The 24201-nt window shown below is 49.1% G+C and overlaps 1 protein-coding gene across 1 annotated transcript in view; it reads left to right on the forward strand.

Moving 5' to 3' along the window:
- mllt3 (MLLT3 super elongation complex subunit) overlaps window positions 1–23984 on the forward strand; it is a 29929-nt gene extending 5945 nt beyond the window's left edge. The window contains exons 3-14 of the mRNA XM_079757986.1: window positions 6078–6160; window positions 8813–8956; window positions 9268–9306; window positions 9853–9981; window positions 12504–13169; window positions 19411–19480; window positions 19848–19901; window positions 20422–20593; window positions 21450–21549; window positions 22094–22162; window positions 23284–23355; window positions 23747–23984. Coding sequence (XP_079614112.1) covers window positions 6078–6160; window positions 8813–8956; window positions 9268–9306; window positions 9853–9981; window positions 12504–13169; window positions 19411–19480; window positions 19848–19901; window positions 20422–20593; window positions 21450–21549; window positions 22094–22162; window positions 23284–23355; window positions 23747–23878 — 1730 coding nt within the window. The 3' untranslated portion in view covers window positions 23879–23984. The remainder of the gene's footprint in view (window positions 1–6077; window positions 6161–8812; window positions 8957–9267; window positions 9307–9852; window positions 9982–12503; window positions 13170–19410; window positions 19481–19847; window positions 19902–20421; window positions 20594–21449; window positions 21550–22093; window positions 22163–23283; window positions 23356–23746) is intronic.
- Window positions 23985–24201: the final 217 nt, after the last annotated feature.

Raw genomic sequence — 24201 nt, forward strand, 5'->3', positions numbered from 1 at the left:
TAAGATTAATGACGCAGCGGTCGGTGGAATCACCTCCGTGCTTCATTATGGCAGCGCCGCTCGGAGACTCTCAATGCTGCGTTGCCATGGCGACGGCCCGAACCCCGGCGATGCCATCTCGACGAACCGCGGGGCACATCTTGTAAAGGGTTCCGCTCGCACCGTGGTAAAGGCTGCCACGGGTAATTTGGGAAAAACACTCAAATCCCCTCTCCTTTCCCCTCTCCTAGCCATTTCCCAGTTTCTACGTTGATCCCGGTTCGGAGGATATCTTCATGGGAAGATGAAATCGGTAAATGGTAAATTGACTTCATTTATATAGCGCTTTTTTGGAACCAGAGGCCACCCAAAGCGCTTTACAATATTGCCTGAATTTACCCATTCATTCACACTCCGACGGCGGCGTCAGCCATGCAAGGCGACAGCCAGCTCGTCAGGAGCAGTAAGGGTTAGGTGCCTTGCTCAGAGACACTCCGGGGATCGAAGTAGCAACCTTGCGGTTACCAGACAACCTGCTCTACCTCCTGATCTCCTGCCGCACCACAAATTGCAATATTACAGTCGATTTTTATATCTGCGGTTGAAGTGGTTGAAGTGGACGAGAAAGATGCGCCGTCGGTCACATAATGACAGACTGCCTGGTTCCCCTCCAAGCCCCCCAGAGCTCCTGGCTGGGACACCCTTTCCTTACCTGACTACCTTGTGTATCCTAAATACACATAGGCCATGGTCCAAATACGACAAAGTTCAACCTTAAAGGGTTCGTGCATCGCTGTAGACGAGAATGAAAACCCAATCTTTACCCCAGTCTGAAAGGTTCGATAAGAATAATCCCACATTCTTCTTAAGACATTAAGTGGCTCTGTTGCCATCCATATGGATATGTCCTACCTAATGTTGGGTTGTCTAGGATCTCCATTCTTATTGTTGCTCCACCCCCTCCTTAAATCTCTCTTTCAGGTAGCCAGGCGTTCCCCTTTCAGAGGACCCTATTAAAGGTTATGTGTAGTCAGTAGGTTTAACAGGAAAGGGTTGGTTTTTGGTCCAAAGGTGTAAATTGAAAAGCTTTGTTTTGCTTTCTCTGAGGAAAGGGAATCCAGACAGTAATGCTGGACATACTGTGCTTAATGGCACTGTGTCTCAAATTATGGGCTAGGCAGTTTCAAAACATTGTCAAACTGCATTTAGAGAGTGTGTTATCAAATTAGTATTTTTTCTTTTCTCTGATCGCTTTGTTTTCTCCTTTTTTTTTCGTGTCTTTCTATTCCTTGATCGACAGTTGGTCACTATGTTATGTGACAAAGTCCTATGCATGTGTCGAAGAGGTATGCCCGTTCCCTCTTAATCCTTCCCTCTCCAAAGGATTTCTGTGCACAGGGCTGCTGCTGATGCTTCGAGTGCGGTTTTAAAAGCCATGCAAGAGGAGAAAGGGGGGGAAAGCTCCGACAGAAACGTGGGCAGACTGTAGCACTGATTGCCCCCAGAAGCAGGAACAGAGCTGTAAATGTTGGCTCTCTGGTTTTGTCAATGAAAGGAAGATGGAGGAAGTGGTTTTATTGAGGCATGGTTTATATGGCCTGTCTGTCAGCGGGTCTTTGACTCTCGTCTGCCGTTAAAAGCATTTGTCTCTTGAAACCAAAGCTGGAACGTTTCCTAGTTAAGGGGGGAGGGAAAAGTATCACACCGGGACCCCCTTCATTTCTATGTTTCAGGTTGACAAACCCATTTGACACATAGCCTGTGTGAACAGGATGCAAACCACTGGCAACGTTGTGGCTCTGAAGCAGCCATTTGCTGACTTTTCCTGTTTGTTTCTTTGAGATCACTTGCAAAGCATTTCTCCTGCTTTTTGGTTTGGCGTTTTATAAAACGTCCTATGGCAAAACTATGATTCAACAAAAAAATGATTCTACGAGACAGTTTATTTTTAATTAACACTTGTTTACTTTCAAATTTATAGCCATCTCATAAACTGTACTTTCCTTGATTATCCAAGCTGACACACTCGCTAATCCTGAGTGAAAGTGATCATTGGAGCTGGTCATTATTAGCGCTTTGCTAGTGTGTGTGTCTGTGTGTGGGAGCTAGTGCCGTTAGAATTCCCCTCGCTACATGCTGACTCTACAAGATCGGTGATTCTTAAGCAATTCCTTTTGCAAGCAAGCAATCAAATGCCCTCTACCTGTCTACTTGACATTCATCTGCCAACTGAATAGCAGGCCCGGTTATTTTTGGGGAGAATATAAGGCAGAATCAGCAAGTCAAACTGGCTATCGGAGGGGGTGGATTATATGGCATGAATTATATCACATGATCCACTTTTGTGAAGGGTTGTGCAATGACTAACCACGCACTGCAAGATTGATGGCTCGCTCCATTTCGGTCCAAGTAGCTGTCAAAGTAAAAAAAAAAAAATTGTCAGATGAGAGATTGATTTCCTCTTGTTATGAGTCAAATGGGCTATGAAGACTCTTAATAAGGTCAATAGGATGAACACCTAAATCTTCAACCAAAACATGGCGCTTGACATGAAAAAACAATCTGTCGTTTCTCCCGCTCACCCGCTCATCTCCTATGTTTGAACGGGACCGGGTCCCACAAGGTGGTTATGACATTGCAACCGCACAATAGTAACTCTTGTAGGTCGTCCCTGAAGTACTCCTGAAACACTGTGTGAGCCACGACAGCCCTGTGTTTAATGTTACACAGTGGCGCTGGGAAGCAGCACGGTGGCGCAGTGCCAATATCGATCAGGGAGAAGCATGAGGTATATATCTATTTGCTTTTGTAGGCGGCAGTAGCTCAGGATGCAGAGCGGGTTGGCTGGTAACCACAAGGTTGCTAGTTCGATCCCCGGCTCCTCCTAGCCATTAAATGGTTGACTCCGGTGTGTGTGAATGTTTGCATGAATGGGTGAATGTCTTGCAATGTTGCTCTTTGGATAAAAGCGCTACATAAAGGCAGTCCATTTACCATCCCTTTTTATATATTGACGATTTTGTATTGGCTGTGATTTAAAATGTATTTATTTTCACCTTATCACCATTTTCAATCTGCGTATTAGTTTTTCACTGTATTGTAATGAAGTGTTATCAATCGGGTTAGAATGCATTTAAGCTTTCTTTTCGCATTATACAGCCATCCCCAACCTCCACGAGGGAACACAGTCTTCCTTAATAACCCAACACTGAATCGCCTCATTTTAAACAATTACTTTGCTTAAAGCGGCGAGATGCCCGGCACGCACACAAAAGCTTCAAAGACGGGGCAATTACATAACGGCGGATGATTTATGGCTGGAGTGGGGCTTGAATGCACCCCCAGGTTTGCGGGGGGGCTGGCTCATCTGTTTCACCATGTTCTACATAAGGTTAGGGGGGGTGGGCTGGGGGCTGGACGTGAATAGCGTTGTTCTTTTTTTTTTGAAGCCTCTTTGCAATAGAACCTGACCCGGTCACAATTAATAATGACCCATAATATTTGCACAGCTTTATTGGGTTTGGGGTTGCTTGGCCTCAGCGATGAGGGGGACCCCCCCTTCCTGCGGTGAGGACCCTACCCGGCTGTCATTCATCCCCTAGTCTGGGGGTGCAGGGGTGATGTTATGGCGGAGACCTGTGGCGATGTGCCGATGGAGGGTCTGTCTGTTATCGGGAGTATGGAGTGAGGAAGCAGGGATGGGCGATACGGGAAGATGCGCGATCGCGAGAATTCTGGGGGATTATACACAAGATCGTTAAATATCCCGACACACTTATGAATTAAAAAAACGAATTTGAAAAAATTGACTCGCTGGCATTTCTCGTGTTTGATCATGTTAAAGGCATGTCTTCTCATTGTGTTTCATTTAGACAATATTACTGGGTATCACAGTAAGTTGATATCTTCATTGACTATACAGTACCATTCAAAAACGGCTATATTTAATTATTGACCAGCCCTATGTAAAACATCCTAAAATGTTTTTCTGTCTTCTAATATGCTATATCATATCTATAGATTATATCACAAAATTGGATCTATATTTTTATGACTAAGGCTTGGTTTCTCAGTGGAATTATTGAATTTTCTACAGCGTATCTAAATGTCACGGTCGAGTTTATATGTTCATTTTTCAGGGACAATGTACAGAATGAGGAGGAGAGATTCATTGTACCAGATAACCGCCTCTTCCTAATACCCCTCCCCAGTCCCTCCCAGGTGGATTTTCTAAGCATAGTCTTGAGAGATTCACTCCTTGTGAGCCAGTCCCCTAATTAGGGAACGCGCTACACCTGAGCTACCCTGCCTAGCTGCTAAATTGGGTTCCTCTGCGGTCGTCCTAATATAACACCTCTAGTTGTCTCTTAACAAAAGCCCGGCTGTTGATATCCATACCATGTTATTGTGTTTTTTAGATTCGGTTGTCATTTCCTATTTCACTCTTTCTGTCTTTGTGATGAACTCGTTTTTTCATTTTTCTGGGTACCAGGGAGCCACGCTCCTTTATAGCAAGGTTTGGGATCATCCATGAAGACACAAAACTGGACTTATTGGCATTGGATGAGGCATTCACTGTACAATACTGATACATTTGACGTTAGAAAGTTGGCGTGAAAGATAGAAATACTGTGAGCGCATCTGTAAAAGGAACATATTCCTCCATCCACGATTCCGAGATTAACAAAAGGAGAATTAAAGAGAAAAACCTTAGAAGGGGGGTTATCTGCCTGGATATCCTGGATAGTTAATGGCATCATGCATTGCAGCTAAAACACCTAATTAACGTCTGAGGGTTGCTGCTAAGGTTCAAACAGTAATGAAACACCCTGTGTTTTATTCTGGTCTGCGGTACCAACATGGGGAACTGCAAAATCTTCTCGTGGCCTCTTGCTCTGCAACCACCACAACCAGCATTTCCCTGTGTACGGTAGTGTCTATTTCACTGAACTTTAGTTGGGAAATGTTTCGATTTTAAGTACGAGTCCAAAAGGATCTCTCTGGGTTTGGGCTACTTATTTGCGCTTGTTGATCAATTTATAAATGTATTCGGGTATTTGTGTTGCTTATTGAGTGGAGACCCCAAGATGTTTCAGGACGTTTCCTGAAACATCTGAGATTGCAGGGGCCATTCTTCATCTTTTGTCAACCGGCGAGGAAATGAAACGTGTGGACCGATGTCGCCTGCATCATGAGTTACAGCCGCAGAGCTCACAGGTGTACTGGCGAGAAAACACAGCAGCTAATTGGTGCGCTCCATGTAGACTCCTTTGGGACGGGGGAGGGAGACTCGGAGGGGAGGGGAGGGGGATGGTCACCTGACCTCCGTTACGGGTTGTTTGTCTCCAAAGGCCTGATGGGTAAGCGAAGGTGACTTGTTGTAACCATAGATTAGCTACCAGTCTTGTGTGCTTTTGGATCCGTATGGTGCCCAGATGCGAGGATAAGCAACAGATTTGGCAGAATTTTGTCGAAGGGAAATGTTTTATTTATTTTCATGCAGCAAGAATATGATTGTGAATATTTGAGGTGATTCTGAATATTTGGGAGACTGGCGTGATAAGTGGTTTGTGATTGGCAGGCTGAGACGTTTTAACGCCAGAGCAGGTGATAGCCCATCTGGTGTGGTTTTCAGTTAAAAACGACATGGCCATTTAGAAAAGAGTATGAGTTTAGCATTTTAGTGCTTGAATAGGATCGCAGACTTAATTAGGCAAAACCTGTTTCTATAAGCTGATATTACATATGCTTATTCTATATCTTATTTCACGATAGTATGACATCAGTATCTTCAGAGTGTCTTGTATGTATGATGATGAGCAAAACATGAATGGTCCTTTTTTTAATAATTAATAATTTATATAATTTAATAATTTAATAATAAAAAACGTTTGAAATGACATGGACATCACTTCCTAATCAACGGTGCGGATAATTAAATATAATTAAAATATGAAGGCCTTCTGCCAACTCGGTGAATAGGGCCAATGCCTAGGCCTAGTCTTATTTTCTTCCCCGTTCTTGGTGCCATTTCGACTACATTAGCGTCTGATCGCTTATTTCACTTCCTAACCGGACACTTTGTCTCCCGTTTCCAGTGTGCAAGGACCCGCCGTACAAAGTGGAGGAATCGGGATACGCCGGCTTCATCCTGCCCATCGAGGTCTACTTCAGGAACAAGGTACACCCCCCCCCCCCCCCCCCCCCCCCCCCATCCCATGTGGAAGTGGACGGCCAGCTGTTTGTTGCATAGCCACCCCGTCCCCTCCCCTCTTACTTGGAGGGGGACGTCCTGGCACTTAATGTACGCACTTATTGTACGTCGTATTTAGTCATAGTACTCGGTTATGTAGCACCTTATCCTAGCTGTATTTGTTGTGTACGGGGAACGGGTGAACCAGTACCGTCGTGTGATGACATGCATTGTCCTTTTTTTTTTATAATTATGATTATTACATGTGTATGTCAATATTTCTTAACCGTTTCCTCAAACACCCCCGTCGCACCGTTACCACGGCGCCTGTAGTGCGAGACGGCGACGAGCAGGCCGATGTGACGGGCTGATGTGACAGATGGGGGGGTGGAGGGCTGTTTTTTCTTCTTTTGCTCCGTTGGCAATCTCTCTCTCTCGGAGAAAGAACGGTCCAACGGTGTCAATCACGCCGTCCCCGCCGTGGAACTGGCAGGCGTGAAATCCCATCAGAAGGGTGACGGCGCCGGAATGCGCTGGATGCGGAGGCGTCTCACGCGGTACGGGAGACAATCGGGAGTGTCAGCCGGCGCCGAGTTTTCCGAACCTCCCAACCGGCGTTCCCGGAATGTGCGGTTGTAATTTGCCTCTCTTGGTGCGTCCTCTTTAGAGCTCGGAGACGCTGGATGTGCCCGGCTGTATCGTTTAAGTCGAGAAATCGTTTCAATCATCCGATTGGTTCCGGGACCCAAAGGGCACGACGTGGGCATCGAGACCCGCAGCTTCCCGTCTGTCCCTTCTGTCGCGCTCTTCTACCACTTCCAACTAATGTCCTCGCGTCCTCACACAGCTTCAAAAACACTGCGTAAAGGATGGTGCATTCTTTACCGTAGTAGTGACTCAATGTGGTGTGCGTTAAGCGGTAGTGAGGCTCTGATTTGTCCCCTGAACCTGTCCACCTCGTAAAAAAATCCTTCTACATCCATCAGGATAACCGCTGGTTCGACGCTGGCCCACATTTAGTTCAACCCCTCTGTAAAGGCACTGTGCACAAACTTGTTCCGCGCAAACAAAAGCAAAACGATGCGCTGGCCGTACGCCATCATGCTTCGCTCTGAAACTGGATCTCCTGACCCATTTAGAGAGCCATTCAGAGGACGCTTAGCGCTGTGAAGTCGACTTTTTGACTCCTTCCCAGCCGCCCGTCGCTTGGGTCGGTGTTCACGGGTTCATGCTCTGCATGATCCACGGGAGAAGAGTGGGGGGAGGGGGTCAGACGGGCGAGCGGAGCCTGCCAGCGGTGTCACTTTTTGGGCCGGGTTTCGGTGTCTGCGGCCCCCTGGTCTCGGCTTGTGGGAGGGTGGGATTGCACACACAAACAACGTGTGTGTGTGTGTGTGTGCTCTGCCATTACCCTTGGGCCCTTCTTATTGGCAGGGTGTTTGTGCCCTGTGGGACGCTGTGTATTCTGGGAGGCCTGGGGAGTGGCCATCGGTGAGGCATGTTGAAGCCACGGAGCCAGGCCTACAACGGCTGGTCTGTAGATGGTTGGCTGAATACGGTCGGCAAGGGAGCGGTTTTGACATGTTTTTAAAAGTTGGCAGCGTAGTAAAGTGACGGATAATCACAACTGCAACCTGCATTGTCCTGGTTTTAAATGGCATCAAGGTATTAGGGAGCGTGCAGAAGGGATTTCAGTTAATGGCGTGCAATTGCTTTAATCTTAGTGGCCTTCTTTCCAACAAAGCGACTAGGGTGCCAGGGTGTGATATTTAAAAATCTGAAATGTCAGGAGCAAAAGTGGTTTGCATGTTCACGCCGGTAGTGAAGGCCAATCAGAAAGTTTAAATGTCATATTTAATTCCATTCGTTGTTATTTTCAGATCGGAAATGTGTTAACGACGAACGTAAAAAGAAAGCTAAGTACAAAGCTACTAAATTTAGCCGTGTGTTGCTTAAGAAGTGAAGATGCTATAAATGTAGCGGCAATTTTGGGACCAAAAAATAAATGTTGCAGTCAGCTGCAGGCCTCTCAGCAGGTAGGAGGAGGCTTTCTCCTGGCGTGTTGACGATGGAGTTGACCCGTGGGAAAGACGGACTGTGGGGATGACAGACGCTGGCAGTCAAGGCTGCCCCTGGGCAAGGTGCTGGCTGCAGACCCCAGCTCATGGGGGCAAATAAATCACTGGCTCGTGTCATCAAGTTCAACAGAGCCATTAGGCTCACAGGCTCACCTGTCGGGGAAACTCTGTTTACAAATGACTGCTTTTTGGGGGGGGTTTGAGGGCAGGGTGTGATTCAGAGTGCTTTGTTAATCCTGAACAAGATCGTTTCTGTCACAGGTACTCAAAGATGGAAAGATAAGAGTGAAATTGGAGAGTAGATATACCATTATATTAAAAAAAAAAAAGATCTTTATGAACTAATTGTGATTATATCGGCCAATTTGCGATTTGGAATGCGTTTTTTATTTTCAAAGTTCCTTATGTTCTGTATTACTCACTAAACTATCAATTCATAATTCTATAGTACGGCGGGCTGCAAGACAAAGCGATGGCTGGTTGAATTGAATCTGGATTACATCGATTTTGATTGGCGCTGATCTTCTTGCCCAAATATGGGCCTGTGTCTGCGTTTTCCCAGGAAGAACCGAAGAAAGTGCGTTTCGACTACGACCTGTTCCTTCACCTGGAGGGACACCCACCTGTCAATCACCTGCGCTGCGAGAAGCTCACCTTCAACAACCCCACAGAGGAGTTCCGCAAGAAGCTGCTCAAGGCCGGAGGGGTAGGTGGAGGAGGTGCTGGAGGAGGTGGAGGAGGTGCTGGAGGAGGGGGAGGGGCCTAAGAGGGGGGGTGGGAGGAGCTAATAGTGCTAACCGGTTTTATTATACAATGACTTCTTCATGTAAACTTACTTTAAGGTGCAGGTTATTTTTCCTAAGCATTCATACTCAAATATGCTGGGTTCATTTCAACCAAAGATAAGCGATTCTTAGAGATTAGGCAAGAATGTAAATCATTTTTGGCGATAACGTGGAGACGTTCGGCCGTTGTTGTTGTCTGTTGGCTGAAATTTTCTTTCCTTGTTGATGACAGCAACGGGATCCTCATAAACGAAGCTCGGAAGAGTCCAAAGTAAGACCTCCTTCATACCGTCACTTGGGGGGGGGGGGGGGTTCAGTAATATTTCATGTAGGCCCCGACATAACTTTTAGAAGTTTGTTTTACTGAAAATCGTATCAATTGAGAATAAGTCAACACATGTTCTCGGAGCTTGTGTTTGTGCTCGGGGGGAACTCTGCGTCTCAGTGTGCCTTCGTTTAAAAGTTGGCGAAACCTGAAATGTCAGGTTAAATGTGTATCTTTATTATTTTGCCTAGACTTTTGTTTTATTTGTGATGTTTGCACATGGCTGTGGCGTGACGCAAGGGGCACTTCGGCCTTGCCCGACCACAAACCACCACCTTAGCGTAGCGCACCTGAAAATTAGCCCGAACACGGCTCTTTAATGGCTCGTTCTGAGCACCCCCTGCAACGGAGGCACTAAAACACCAGGCGTTGAAACGATACATCCTCAAACCTCCGTAGCCCAGCGCTCTGACAGCCATCAAGGGAGGGGGGGGGGTGTCCACCCTGTCCACCGCTGCCCCTCTAACCCGCGGCCCCTCCCCCCGCTGGCAGGTGATGGTGATGCAGGAGGGGGCTACCTCTCTGTTTGGCCAGCACATGAAGCTGCCCGCGCTCCCCGCCAGCACCCTCACGTCCGGCCCGTCGGACGCCAAGAAGAGCAAGAACTTCCACGGGTCAAAGGTCGGTGGTCGAAAGCCTTCCTCGCACGGTCCCAGCATGCACCACCCCCTTTTAGACGCGCTCCGTGCTGAGCTGTTCTCTTCGTCTTTTTTGAAACCCCCCCCCCCCCCCCCCCCCCGTGCCCAGATGGGTTAGATAGTCGGCCGGTTTCCGCGCGGTTTCCCCGGATGTGTCAACCCCTCCCCACCCCACCCCCCAGAGTGTACAGAAGGGGCTCCACTTTGCCCCGGGGCCATGGTGTGTCGGTCCTGCTCGGTCCCGACACACAAGTGGCCCAGTGATTCACGCCGACCACTCCCATGTTTCCCTTTCACCTGTTTCGGGGGTCATACCAGCGATAAAGTTGTGTACACAGCCCGTTTTTTCAACAAAAAACAACATTGCTGTTTTTGGCGTGCAAGGCTTGCCTTCGTGTGATCACTGACCTTCTGGGGAAAACCCAGATCCTGGGTTTTGTGCTGGGGGTCCAAAAAGACTGTATAGAAGTGCGCATGAAGACTTTTTTCTTTTAACGAATGAATTCATTTTTATTCTTCACGTATCTCGGGGGAAGTATTGCATGTGGAGGGGACTGAATCAGGCACACACGCTAATGAATGCAACATGTTGGTCCCATTATTTGTTATTCAACGTCCCCTGTTTTTTTTTAAATGCTGCCATTTAAGCAGCTCTAAGGAGGCCCGGCGCACATGGGAATGGTTACAAACCTAAACAGACTGCGTGTGATGAATTACTGTCGGAGCATGGGGGTCACACAATATCGCGCACACACCGCCGGACACACACATGCAGCCCTCCGGCGCAATTGTCTTCTAATGGCTAATGACCAAGTCACACATTTGCTTGATCATTTATAAATGACTTTCATCCGTGAGACAGACTTGGCGGTCGCACATAAGTAATGTTCCAGCGGTCATTGTGCCAGCATAAAATTGTATGTAAAAGTTTGAATTACAGGTTTTTTTTTCTTTCTTGAATTATATTAAGGAAGTGAGACTGACTGAGTGTGACTTTCTTCTACACAGAGAGTTTTTAAATTAGTTTATTCGTATTCCTTTCCTTCAATCGGTCGGGTTTCTTGGAGACTTTCCCTTGTATGGACTCAGGGTTGACTGGGTGTGACGCAAAGTCCCATAAGTTAGTAACACACCAAACGGCAATCCATGCCGGAAAGACCCATTTCCTATCGTAATGTGAAAGAAACGCACATCGTGGCTGCTTCCTAAAAATCATTGTTTGTTCATCTCCCCGTTCAAAACCGGTTGGCAAGTAAATCCATCAGATGGCTCGCTTGCCAAACCTCCTATTTCTAGAGGCCTTTTCATCATGAATCACCCATGAACCTGTCCGTGCCTCGACACTCTACAGACTTCCTTCTTCTCTCAGACGAGAAGGGAAAAAGCACATCTTTCATGATGGGTTGAATGATGGCCGTATTGACACGTTGTGTCTGTTCCCCTGAAGCCGTAAAAACCTCCCCGCAGATAAAGCTCTTTTTTTTTTATGGCGAGCGGGCCCCCCAACAGGGAAGGCTGGGAAGTCACTGCAGGGGCCGCAGAGGTGAACGAGGTGGTGTTGCAACCTCGGGCCCTTGTGAGGGTTGGGGGGCCGCCCGGGCTTTACATCACGGTCTTCAGTGTAATGAGCTGCCAGACCAAATGAGAGGTTTTCAAGGTGGTTGGGTCCGGGGGGGTCGTAACACAGGCCCCGGCGTCTAGACTGACTTAATGGTTTTATTGCAACGGTGAAATATTGACTAGAGGCGGTTAAAACCATTACCTCCCCCTCCCATCCCCCCACTCCCACCCATCCACCACGACCACCACAGCTAAGCCTAACCACCGCCAGTTCCCAGCGGACATGACGGAAGCATTTCCTCTCTCTTGCCCCGTCTGGCCTGGGTTGATGGGGCTCAAGGTTGGGCAATGTGTGGCCGTTGGATCACTGCACATGGCCGGGGAGGTCCAAACCCTTTTTGTCCTAGATGAACCTTTGTGGGGGTCGACTAGGCTGGTCCTGATGGCACGATGTGGCGTGAATGATGGAAATGGTTAAATATCGCTTGCATCCCAAATGTGGAATTGGAAGGTGACGGTACGCTCATTGATCGCCAGGTGATGAAATAGAGGCGCTGAACTTTGGCGCGGTTAACTGTCTTGATTGTCCCTAAAGGACATACACAAGACTGGTTTCCCTTTGTCGGCTGAATCAATCATGTACAATTGATTCAATCGTCCGTTTTTATAAATAATAGGTGGAAGTTACGTTGATGCAGAGTGTGTGTGTGTGTGTTTGTATACAAATTCCTGTGTATGAATGAATGATTGTACTTTCCACAACATGACCTTCCACACACTCGTATCAGCCTCGGTACCCCCCTCCCCAGATTGTGTAACGAAAAAAAAGTATTATGGGAAAATTGAGAATTGTTGATCTGTAGAAGAAAACCTTGAAGGATCGCCATCTCAACATAACAGCATATGAGGCACTCTGTTGATGCGTTTGATCTGTTTGATCCACAGGACGGCCCCAAAGGAAGCAGCACTGCCCTCCTCACTGCCTCCACCACCTCCACCACCAGCAACAACACCCCCGCCAACCACAACCACCACAACACCACCAACAGCAGCAGCTTCTTCAAACTCCACAAGGCCTCCATGGAGCACAAGGAGAGGCCGGCGAAAGACTTGAAAGAGCCCAAAAGTGCCTTACACAGAGACTCCGGCTGGGCGCCCGGCCACGCCCCCAAAGAACCTTCCAGGAAACCCAAAGAGAACCAGCCACTTCGAGACATTAACCCCAAGATCGGCTTCAAGGAGCCCAAGTCACTCTCCTCCAAGGAGCGGCGGAGCGAGGGCCCGTGCCTCGGCAAGCGGCCCCCGCCGCCGCCGCCGCCGGCTCCCCACAACGGCGAGGATCATCGTCATCACGTGACCAAAAAGCGGAAAGATCTGGCGGGCAAGCAGGGCTTTGCGTCGGACGGCCAGCAGCACGCCGCGGATAAGAGGCCGCCAAAGGACAGGGCTCGGGCGGGGAAACCCAGGGCGGACCCCCCCGGCGATAAGGGGGACCCCAGGAGGCTGGACCCCGGCGATAAGGGGGACCCCCGGAGGGCGTCCTCGTTGCCGTCGTTCAAGGAGCCGGTGGAGCCGGTGGATTCGGACGCGGAGGACGCGGTCAAGTCGGACGTGAGTCACCCTTTTTTAGGGTTGTTTGTCTTTTACGGCGGATAAGGATCGGTTTCAGTGAACTGATAAACACAGACGGAAGGACGGCGGCGAAAATGGAGACTGGGGCGGGGGGTTTTGATGTTAACTGGGTTTGTTTTTGGGAAGGTGAGTCAAAACTGTGAGTGAAAAAAGGCTCTGGAGGTTTGAAGATTGAGGAGAAAGTTAAAGTAGTGGTGCTGGTGGATGTTTCTTCTCTCGCGCCATGGTGAGCCGGTCCGACGTTTTGTGATCTGTTTTCAATATCGCCCGGTGATGAACAGTGCAGAGGGGGGGAGTGAGAGAGGGGGAGAGTGAGAGAGGGGGAGAGTGAGAGAGGAGGGCTCCTCCGTTTGAGTGTTGAGCTGGAGGGTGTGAGGGAGAGCTGTAGCAGAAGGACAGTGCTACCATAAACCCTAAGGGGGTGTTTATCTGATTTGGTCTGGGTGGGCCTAAAGGAAATGGGCAATATGACACTTTTTGGGAAGCATTCAATCTGGCAGCCTTTAAATGCAGAATTGGGTGTCCGGTGACGATCAGCGCACTAAAGGATGTCCAGACGCAAGTTGTGTATTTATGCTTTGATCGATTTCAGCCCAAAAAAGAAAAAGAAGAAACCCAACTCCAAATGAGTTTGGAGTTTGTGGTTGTTTGAGTGTGTTGGTTTTTTTACTGCCGGGGTGTGTTTCAAAAGGGGGGTGGGGTTAGGTCCCAGATACCGTCGGGCGCATCACCATGCCCCCATTGTGAAGTGACGGGGCTTCTTTCTCCGCGTTTTCGGGTCCTCACACATTTGTCAAAGAGCCTCTCCCCATAAAAAAAGGAGGCTGTTTCAAAGACTAATGGCGGACAGGGGAGATTTATGGTTTTACAACACCTCGGGAGAACAGGGAGAGGAGGCAATGAACGGCACGGCGTGCACTCTTTAATCTTTTGCCTTGTTTGTAGGAAGAATCGCAGGGTGCTGTGCCTCTCGGGATGTGCACCATCGGTGTCCTTTTGAGAGGGTGGTTCACTTTTTCATGAAACCACATTAAAGCATTCCTATGCATGACGGCTTCGGACATTTCCCTAGGCCGGTGTAAAACCGCGATTCGGCTGACCTTTGAAACAATTGCTTATGTTTCCTTCAGGAGGCTAGTTGCATGCTCTAGCCAGATGTGTCTGTGTCTTTGTTTGTGTTCTGACTGTGTCCTGGATATGGAACTTGAAATATGATTAGAGAATAGCCACAGTAAGACTGGCGTTTGTGAACTTTTCACACTGGATGACAATATGTTGAATAATACATTCAGCCAAAGTTCCCACAAATTCCACATACTGAAATTGAAGGACCCGTCAGATTGTTGTCGCAGACAAGGATACGGTGGGCTGCGTCTGTGCTCATCAGGCCTTCACTGTCTGTTTTCCCATCTCGTGCGTTCGTAACCAAATGCGCTCTGCGGTAGTCAATGAGGAAATATTGCACTTCGGAAAATATTTGAAACACAGTTCATGTCCGTCAGAAATTATAGTCCCGTTTTTCGGTTGTCAGGGTATGAAATGGACAGGGTTGAGGGCTTAATGCTCAGGCTTGAGCATTGTATGTGTGTGTCCGTCTGTGTGTGGGTATGTCTAAAAAAATAATAATTAATAAATCTTCAATCATATTTGTATTTGTTATATGCGTCTGTGGTGTAAACACTGGTAAGTCGCCACAAACGCTTTGAGTATTATAGACTCGCATGACAAGACATGACACCAAAGCTGTGCAGATCTGCTATAAATCGATCAAACTGAAATCTATTGGTCGTAAATTCGGCAAATTTGCCGGTAGCGTGGATTTGAACACCGGGTGTTCAATGTTTCTGGGATAAACCATTATGAGCGCCGGACAAAGTAAGACCTCTGCTCCTCTAATCCCTGGGCAGCATCGTCTCCGGTATCATGGGGGCCTGTAGCGTAGCTGTTGTACTCCAGCCTGGGTCTGTGGAGAGAGGGCTTTGGGCCGTGGGTCTGTCTTCCTGCATTCTTTCCCACTGGGGGTGTTGTAAAATAAGAGGGGAGGGGGAGATTGTAAACCGGGTCCTTTTTCTGAGGGAGGGGCGGGGGGCTGTAGGAATCGGGATTGTGAATGAAGACAAATGCCAGGTGTTTCAACAAGACCTCCCCCCTCCCTCCTCCTCCCCTACTCTCTCTCCAGACATACACACACGCGTGGACACACACACGGAGACAAACGCGCACACACAAACGGACACACACACACACACACGGACAGACAGACATGCACACATAAGGACACACAGACATACCCACACACAGACGGACACACACAAATACACGGACACGCATGCGCGCCCACGCGTCCGGACACACACATACAAGGATACACAAATACACGGACACGCATGCGCGCCCACGCGTCCGGACACACACGCACACACAGGGACCAGGACACACACACACACACACACACACGGACACAGACTCAGTCAGGCCGGCGAGCACGGTGGGCCAGAGGGCCGCTGCTTCAGCCCTCACACCCACCTCACATCCCATGTGTGCGACCTTCCGTTTGATCTCTGCTGCGTGGCCGGCCGGGAGCGCCGGCCGCTGGGAGGCGGGGGGGAGGAGGGCAGAGTGTGGCAGGAACACAAAGGAGGAAGAATGGCATGAGAAGCGCCGGTGGGGGGGCTGTTCCGCGACCACTGCTTCTGTTACCGGACCCCGTGTGCTGTTTTTCACCCCTCGGCACCAAACGTGTTCATGTCAAATTTTTGGGGGGTGTCTTTGGTTTAAGCTACCCGTTTGATCCACATTTTTGTTCTTGAACTGTATCGTGAGTCATTCTGATACATGCCCTTCCATAAGCGTAAGGTGCCGAGGTCACACGGGAGGTTCAGAGGGGATCGGTCAGTGTTTCCGGAGCAGGGCATGCTCAAGGGGGTTGCTGGTCCGATTCCCGGGTTCCTTCATGGATTGCGGGTCCGTGTGTCTTCCAGCAGCATAATGAACCAACCCACAGGTGCCTGTTGCTTCCTTGCCGTCTTGTTCAGTTGCTGTGTGTGTGTGTGTGTGTGTGTGTGTGTGTGTGTGTGTGTGTGTGTGTGTGTGTGTGTGTGTGTGTGTGTGTGTGTGTGTGTGTGTGTGTGTGTGTGTGCGCGCGTATACGCACGCACACATAAAACACTGTCCGCTTAATAGCTTCGGGCGAAAATGAAAAAGAAAACGGGGCCCAGTACATTCCCAGCACAGTGCCACAATTTATAGTGTTTGCAGCCACAGATCCGCCCTGAAAGGGGTCGCCCCTGCCCCAGTCGACCCGCGGTGTCACACTGAAAGGCCTCCCTAATGCCCCTTAAACCCCCCCCCCCCCCCCCCCCCCCCCCCGCCGAATCTGAGCCAGCCAGAAGCCTAAGTTGTGGCAGAATTCAGACATTTATCTTTTTCCGAGCCGCCAAGAGGTTCAGAGTGAAGGGGGGGGGGTTGGATTAGTGGGGGGGCAGACCACCAATAAAAGGCTTGTTCATCATCTCCCATGTGGGGGGGGGGGGGGGGGGGGCTCTGAGCAAGCCAGGAACAAAACCGTCCCAGCAACGCAATTTACGACGGTCTGAAGGAGGCGTCCCGTAAACCAATAGACCAGCTGGGTGTTGTTAGGCCGCTGGAGGTGACGGCCATTGAAGTCGCCCTTGTTGCTCTTTTGTCCCGGGCCGCTCCTCTCTCTCTCTCTCTCTCTCTCTCTCTCTCTGCCTTATAACATAGTTTATCTCTCACCACCACTGTCTCTCTCTCTCTGTCTCTCTCACTCTATCTCTCTCTCTTTGTCCAGTCACCACCACTGTCTCTCTCTCTCTGTCTCTCTCACTCTATCTCTCTCTCTGTGTCCAGTCACCACCACTGTCTCTCTCTCTCTGTCTCTCTCACTCTATCTCTCTCTCTGTGTCCAGTCACCACCACTGTCTCTCTCTCTCTGTCTCTCTCACTCTATCTCTCTCTCTGTGTCCAGTCACCACCACTGTCTCTCTCTCTCACTCTATCTCTCTCTCTGTGTCCAGTCACCACCACTGTCTCTCTCTCTCTGTCTCTCTCACTCTATCTCTCTCTCTGTGTCCAGTCACCACCACTGTCTCTCTCTCTCACTCTATCTCTCTCTCTGTGTCCAGTCACCACCACTGTCTCTCTCTCGCTGTCTCTCTCACTCTATCTCTCTCTCTGTGTCCAGTCACCACCACTGTCTCTCTCTCTCTGTCTCTCTCACTCTATCTCTCTCTCTGTGTCCAGTCACCACCACTGTCTCTCTCTCTCTCTGTCTCTCTCACTCTATCTCTCTCTCTGTGTCCAGTCACCACCACTGTCTCTCTGTTTCTCTGTCTGTGTGTGTGTGTGTGTGTGTGTGTGTCCAGTCAACACCACTGCCCCTTCTTGTCTTTCTTTATTGTATAACTATTTGTTTCAGGAGGGTGGGTATGTGTGTGTGGGGGGGGGGGGGGGGTTATAGGAGAATACAAGCGGGGCGGACTCGATCAGGGATCCAATTCGAGATGCGATCATCTCTGGCTGCCTCTCGGTGAAGCGGCCCGCTGGGCGGCGGCCGGTTTGTCTGGGAGTTGGGCTGCTACTCCTTCCCCCCCCATCCCAATCATGCCTCCTTTCTACCCCCACACACAACTCAGGGGTGTAGATCTCTAGACCGCCTCTAATGGGATCTTCCAATAGCGAGCCACGCACCCAAACCGCCCTGGCGGTACCACACACACACACACACACACTATGCTCCCAGGGGTCTCTGCCAAGCCCCCCCGGACCCGGTCCAGTTTGACGAGCAAACGGAGGGGAGAACCAAACGTTCACGCTAACCCCAGCGGAGGTTAGCTATGAGGTTTTTAAGGTTTAAAAGGGCAGCTCTACTCTTATTATAATTAATATAAGACATATTAAGAGGTAGACAGGATCACATAAGTGCCGCTTATTCTGAACTTCCAAGTCATTTGCCGCTTTGGGAGAGGTCCCGTTCAACAGAGACGTTGAATTGACATAAATCACAGACTTCTGCTTTCTTGGGACACATGACCTTCAGCAACGACTCGAGCCATCGCTCGAGACGGGGGCCAAATGGAGACAACTACACGTTCAGTTTTAGTGAATTGTCGCTTTGGAGGAAAGTGTCTGCCAAATGTTAACGACAGCCTTACTGGCCCCTAACACCTGGCCGCTTGACTTTTATCTTTAAAGCAGCGCTGTGCAGAATTTCAAAAGTTGGCAGTTGGCACTCACTGAGTTGGACAGTTTTTGGGTGACTTTGTGTGTGTGTGTGTGTGTGTGTGTGTGTGTGTGTGTGTCGTCCAAGGTTTAAGACCTTCAGGGTGTGGAGAAGTGCTGGGATGCTGTCACCGTGCAGCTCCATGGATGGATGGATCAATGTTTATTTTATATAGTGCCATCATCACACTCAAGGTCGTGGGCACACACAGAGAAAGACGGCACAACAAGAGGTTCAACAACACAACTAAAAATAAATAATATATACAGAGGGTCTATGCAGTGGTGGAAGAGGAGACGTGTTCTTAAAACAAAGGTCCTCAGATGAGCTTTAAAGAGAGGGAAGGAGGGACGCTCACGGTGGGATTCAGGCAGGGAAGTTCAGAGTTTGGGGGCCATGGCGCTGAAAGACCTGCCACCCATGGTAGAAAGTCTAGTGCGGGGCACAGAGAGGAGATTGTGGTTGGATGATCTGAGGGAGCGAGATGGATTATAAGGGGTCAGAAGGTCACAGATGTAAGGAGGAGCAAGGTCATGGAGGGATGATACAGTTTGGTCGTTACTGGATTTAACCTGCTCCTGCCAAAGTGCAGAATAAGCGAGGCGTACTGGTGGGTTTTTCAATCAAAGCCATGAGGTGCTCTAACTGGATTGCGCCTTTGAGCTCACAAGACGACACAAACCTTGTTTGGTTTATTGTCCGGTTACAATGGATTTGTTACAAAGCATGTTGTGTACAAGTATGTACATGTCACGTGAAATGTTCCCCACAAACCTTGTTCATGTCAAACGATCCCTCGGTTTGTAACATGGCTACTTAGTGTAGTACGTTCGAGTGTGTGTTCAAAATAAAGAAAAGGACCAAGAAATACAAATGCCCGTTACATTCAGACTTCATAAAGGCAAACCAAAGAAACACTCTTCTAATATTTGTTCCACACACTTCTCATCTCTTCTCACCCTACCCCCCTCAACCCAGTCAGAACAGCCCAGTCCAGCAGGATCCAGTTCCAGCTCAGGATTTACTCAAACGCGCCACAAGCCTCAAGGTAACACACTCCCATACTCACTCACTCACTCACTCACTCACTCACTCACTCTCAAGCACACCTAGAGAGTTCATGGATAATGGGGTGTGGTCACATCGGTGCTGGGTGGGCACAGCATGGAGGGAGGGGCTTCATTGGGAGGGTAGGGGGTAAGTCGGTAAAATAGCTAACTCAAGATTTACTGTGCTCGCCTATTTGTCCGAAGAAGAATCGTGTCAAGTTTGATTAGTCTCTTTCTAACTGTGATGAACGTCTCCATTATGAATGAACATGGACTCACTTGGTGTGTGTGTGTGTGTGTGTGTGTGTGTGTGTGTGTGTGTGTGTGTGTGTGTGTGTGTTTGTGTTTGTGTTTGTGTGCCCGCAGTGGTGGACTTGATCGTCAGAAAGAGGGTGGCTCTGCCTGGTGCCAATCACACAGGTAACCCGCCCACTGAGGAACGCTGGCCCTTCACTGGCTGTGGTGGTTGACCACGATGTTTCTTTTGCACACACACCTATTTGAACACCCCCCCCCCCCCCCCCCCCCCCATCTCATCTCAGTCCAGGATGGACTGAGATGAGTCCTTCATTTCTGAATCTCATTTTTCTTTTGTTCACATCGGCTGTGGAGTCTCCTGAAAGCGGGACCCTACAGTTGCAAACACATTTCGCGGCCCCCTCACACATCTAGATCCGGGTTTAGGGGGGGGGGGGGGGGTGGGGGGGGGCATGAGTAAGGACCCCTCCAGGGTTAGGCACACTTTTGGATCGAAAGGTTGTTTCATGTTTTGACTCCGTCTGTGACTTGCCTCTTTCTCCCCTCTCCGCCCACTTTCTGTATCTCTCTCACTCACTCACTCTGACGGTCACTCACTCACTCTGACACTCACTCACTCTGACGGTCACTCACTCACTCTGACACACACTCACTCACTCACTCCTACCCCCCCCCGCCCCAGTTTTGGGCTCCATGCAGCCGTCGGTCATCCCCGACCTGCAGTCGGAGGAGGAGGACGAGTCGGAGGACGGCGAGGGCGAGGGCGACTCTGACTTTGAGCTTCACGCGCAAGCACGCACGCACGTGCAGACGCACACGCACACGCCGCATCTGCAGCGCCGGTCCGTGCACAGGTACGCAAAGAAGAGTGGGGGGGGGGGTCGTTTCCATGGCGATGCCTTTTCCATGTTTCACATGTGTTTACTGTGTGTACTTGTTCTGGACGGAAGGAGGTTCAGTGAAGGCTGGAAGGATAACAAAATTCGCACATTAGCCTTTTTCGATGTGTATTTATTTTTTGGTTGGTGGGGGGGGGGGGGCGGGGGTGATAAGTGTGTTTGTTTAACGGAGTTGATTTATGCAAATGTCCCTTCCCTAATCATACACTTGCGAGCATAAAATGCATGATTGACGGCGCCGGTTCACACGAGCTATGTAAATGTTGTCTCCATGGCAACTGAAAGAGCACCGGTTGCCGACGGACGAGGCAGGTAGTGGTTGTGTCCGCCGGCATCGGCGCCAGGCCTCGGGCGGACAGAACACGGACCCCTCGTTGGTCTCCAGGCCTCCGTGTGCCTTTCGTCATTGTTCGGGAAACCACACATAGGCGGAACTACTTTATCAAGTCTTCCCTCACTCTGTGAAACCCTGATACTGCAAAAGCCGTGTTATATGGTTTGTTTAAGGTGACATTTTAAAAACGGCCTCTTCTAACATCACAAGTGGGCGCGTCCACCTGGACGTACGCTGGATGGATCAGTCTACCAGCCTACCCAGTGGACTGTAGCAAACGTCGCTCATCTATCCGTCATACATCTAGGTGGACCCTCTCACTTGTGATGTCAGCAGATTTTCAAAACGGCTTGTAACGGCTAATCACTCTCACACCTGGTGGTATAACATGTCGCCTTTCACGTGTCGTTGTAGTAGCAACATGTTTGAGTACACATGATTTAAGATGGTGATGTTAACGTTCCTCTCTCTCTGCAGGGTCAGCTTGAGTGACGGCAGCGAGAGTGAAAATAGCTCCTCCCCCTTGCCCGCCTCCCACGGCGAGGCCCCGCCCTTTATGAAAAACACTAATAGCCAGGTAGGCCGCCCAAGATGATGTTTGATGTGTTTTGGGGTGTTTTTGATACAAACAGTATAAAGTATGGAATTACTCAACAATTCATGGAATATAGGTTTATTGTGACTTATATGTCGTAAAAAACGCATTTAAGAAATGAATTGAAATATTACTTATTATATTGTGTGCGTGTTTTAATCCATAAATAATTCATGAATAATAATATAAAGTAATTTAGTATCGTTGGAACACAGACCGATAACAACGATGCATCAAGCTTCAGTTCCAACACGTTTCCAAAACGTAAAGATTCTAGATCTTTTCAGCCCTTTCTCTGCTGGCGTGCGTTCCCCCGGCCTTATCAAGTTCACCTTTATGACGGGCCGGGCGGCGTGTGAGTGTGTGTGTGTGTGTGCTGACGACGCACGGGGTTACTGCTGTATCGACGTGTCACTCAGCAGCTCGTAGTCCCCCATGCCGTACGTTCCTCCTGTCGCCGCCATACAACCATACAAGCCACCATTGACTGAGTCTCAAAGCGGTTCTCCAAATGATTCTCTGTCAGATCCTTGAGGTTACCAGCCCCAGCCGCCTCAGCAAGCAGGACAAGAGCAAGAGTCTAGATTGTGACAAGGTATGTGTTGGTTTTGTTTTTGACACACATCGGCCTTTGAAAGCCTCTCCTCCCAGTCGAAACTAAAAAGAAATGCATTAGACAGGGAAATTAGGCTCTAGTGGGGATTAGACACGCGGCTATGCAGAACATGGGAGCAATTTACATGTGCTCTCGTCCTCAGAAAATACCTTTTTAAAATACTGTGTGTGGTTGAGCTCCTGACAACTGGACTTTGCTACCTGATGGCAAACACAGGTGGAATCGGGTTTGTGTTGTGGGAGATTATAACAGAGAGTAAATAGAAGCACTTGTTTTATCCCGGTTTTAAATACAGAAATAAGCACAGCTTCTCTGATGGTTTTCGTCATTGTGACTTTGGATCTGATCGGATAAATGAGGTGGAAGACCTGTTGAGAAAGATGGTTTCGGCCCATCTAACGTTGTCATTTGTTCTGATGAATGCAAGAGGGGGCAGAAATTGGGTCTGCGTTCACTGGATCAAAGGAAGTGGGCTGTGATCAAACCACTGAGTCACCGGTCTCACATGAGTTGGGATTTTGACGAACATGTTGTCTTCTTTGTTCCTCTCATCGAGACGTTTATAATCAGTCAACGTCGTGACCGAGCGTCCCATCAACATCAAACAATACTGACTGTCACAGTGTGATCGGAGTACCGCTTATTATATCCGTCCAAATAACAGCAACGTTGGTGTTTATCTTTGGCGTGTCGTTTGGTGTGGCTGAAACACTGTGTAGCCCCACCTCGTCTGTTAAACCAGACTCAACAGCAAGTCGCTCTCTATTGCCTGTTCCACCTGTTAAGAGCAGACTCAACCATCCCTAGATTAGCTTCTCCCCCTCCCCTGGTAGACTAGATTTAACAGCAGGTTTATTCTCCATAATTCCACCTGTTCGCCCAGCCTCGTCGGCACAAACGCGGAATAATGCTTTATTATTTTCACGACCAGAGTAGAGAAGCCCTATAAGAAGCAAGCGAGAACACTAAGCCCGGCGCCTCAGCGCAGTTCGACACAAAACAATTCCATTTCTCTGTTGGCTCGCGCTACAAATGTGAACCGAGGTGACGGATGTGCTTGTGGGCTTCGAAACCTGGTGGCTAACTGGTGTCTCCCCCAGACGTATCTGGACGAGCTGGTGGATCTGCACAGGAGACTGATGACGCTAAGAGAGGGCCACATACTGCAGCAGGTGAGCCCCGATCCAACGTTATCGATAGAGGGCTAACCCACGCAACAGTAGCAGTGGAAACAACACAACCGGATCTAAGATGAACATTTTTAATCCGGTAGCAATGTTGTATTAATCTCTGCGTTGTTTCACTGTGATATTTACGATCAGTATACTTTCTCAAATTAGCAAACCATATCGGTTGTATAGATTAGTACATGTGTGTCTCGTCCTTTTTTTCCCCGGTAGGTAGGTTTAACGTTTTTAAATGTCAGGACTTCTTATATATACAAAAAAATGGGTGCAGGATTTAAAAAGTAAAAACCCAACCTGTAGTCCTTCCTGTTGACTCATTATCTCCCTCCCTGTCGCTCCCTCCCTCTCTCTCGCTCGCTCTACCCCCGGCCTCCAGATCGTGAACCTCATCGAGGAGACGGGCCACTTTCACATCACCAACACTACTTTTGACTTTGACCTCTGCTCACTGGACAGGAGCACGGTGCGGAAGCTCCAGAGCTACCTGGACGCCTCCGGTCTGTCCTGAAGGCCCCGCCCCCCGTCCTGCCCCTCCTCCTTCTGAACTTTATGAATAAACTTGAACTTTAACTTGCAGTGTAACCCCCCCCCCCCCCCCCCATACATACCACCACTGGGTCGGGTCGCTCTCTGTGGCATTAATGGGTTGGGGACCCTCCTCCCCCCCCCCCACACAAGATGGGGGAAGGTCTGACTCGCACACGGACCAGAGAGCCCCTGCAGCCCTGTCGACCAGGAGATCACCCAGAATGCCTTGGATATTGCGAAAAAAAATAATGATTTTTTTCTTTATTGTTTTGGAGGGGGAGGCGGGGCCTGTGTTGCTCTTAG

This window comes from Pollachius pollachius, assembly GCF_949987615.1.
Source record: "Pollachius pollachius genome assembly, chromosome: 20".
NCBI classification, from domain to species: domain Eukaryota; kingdom Metazoa; phylum Chordata; class Actinopteri; order Gadiformes; family Gadidae; genus Pollachius; species Pollachius pollachius.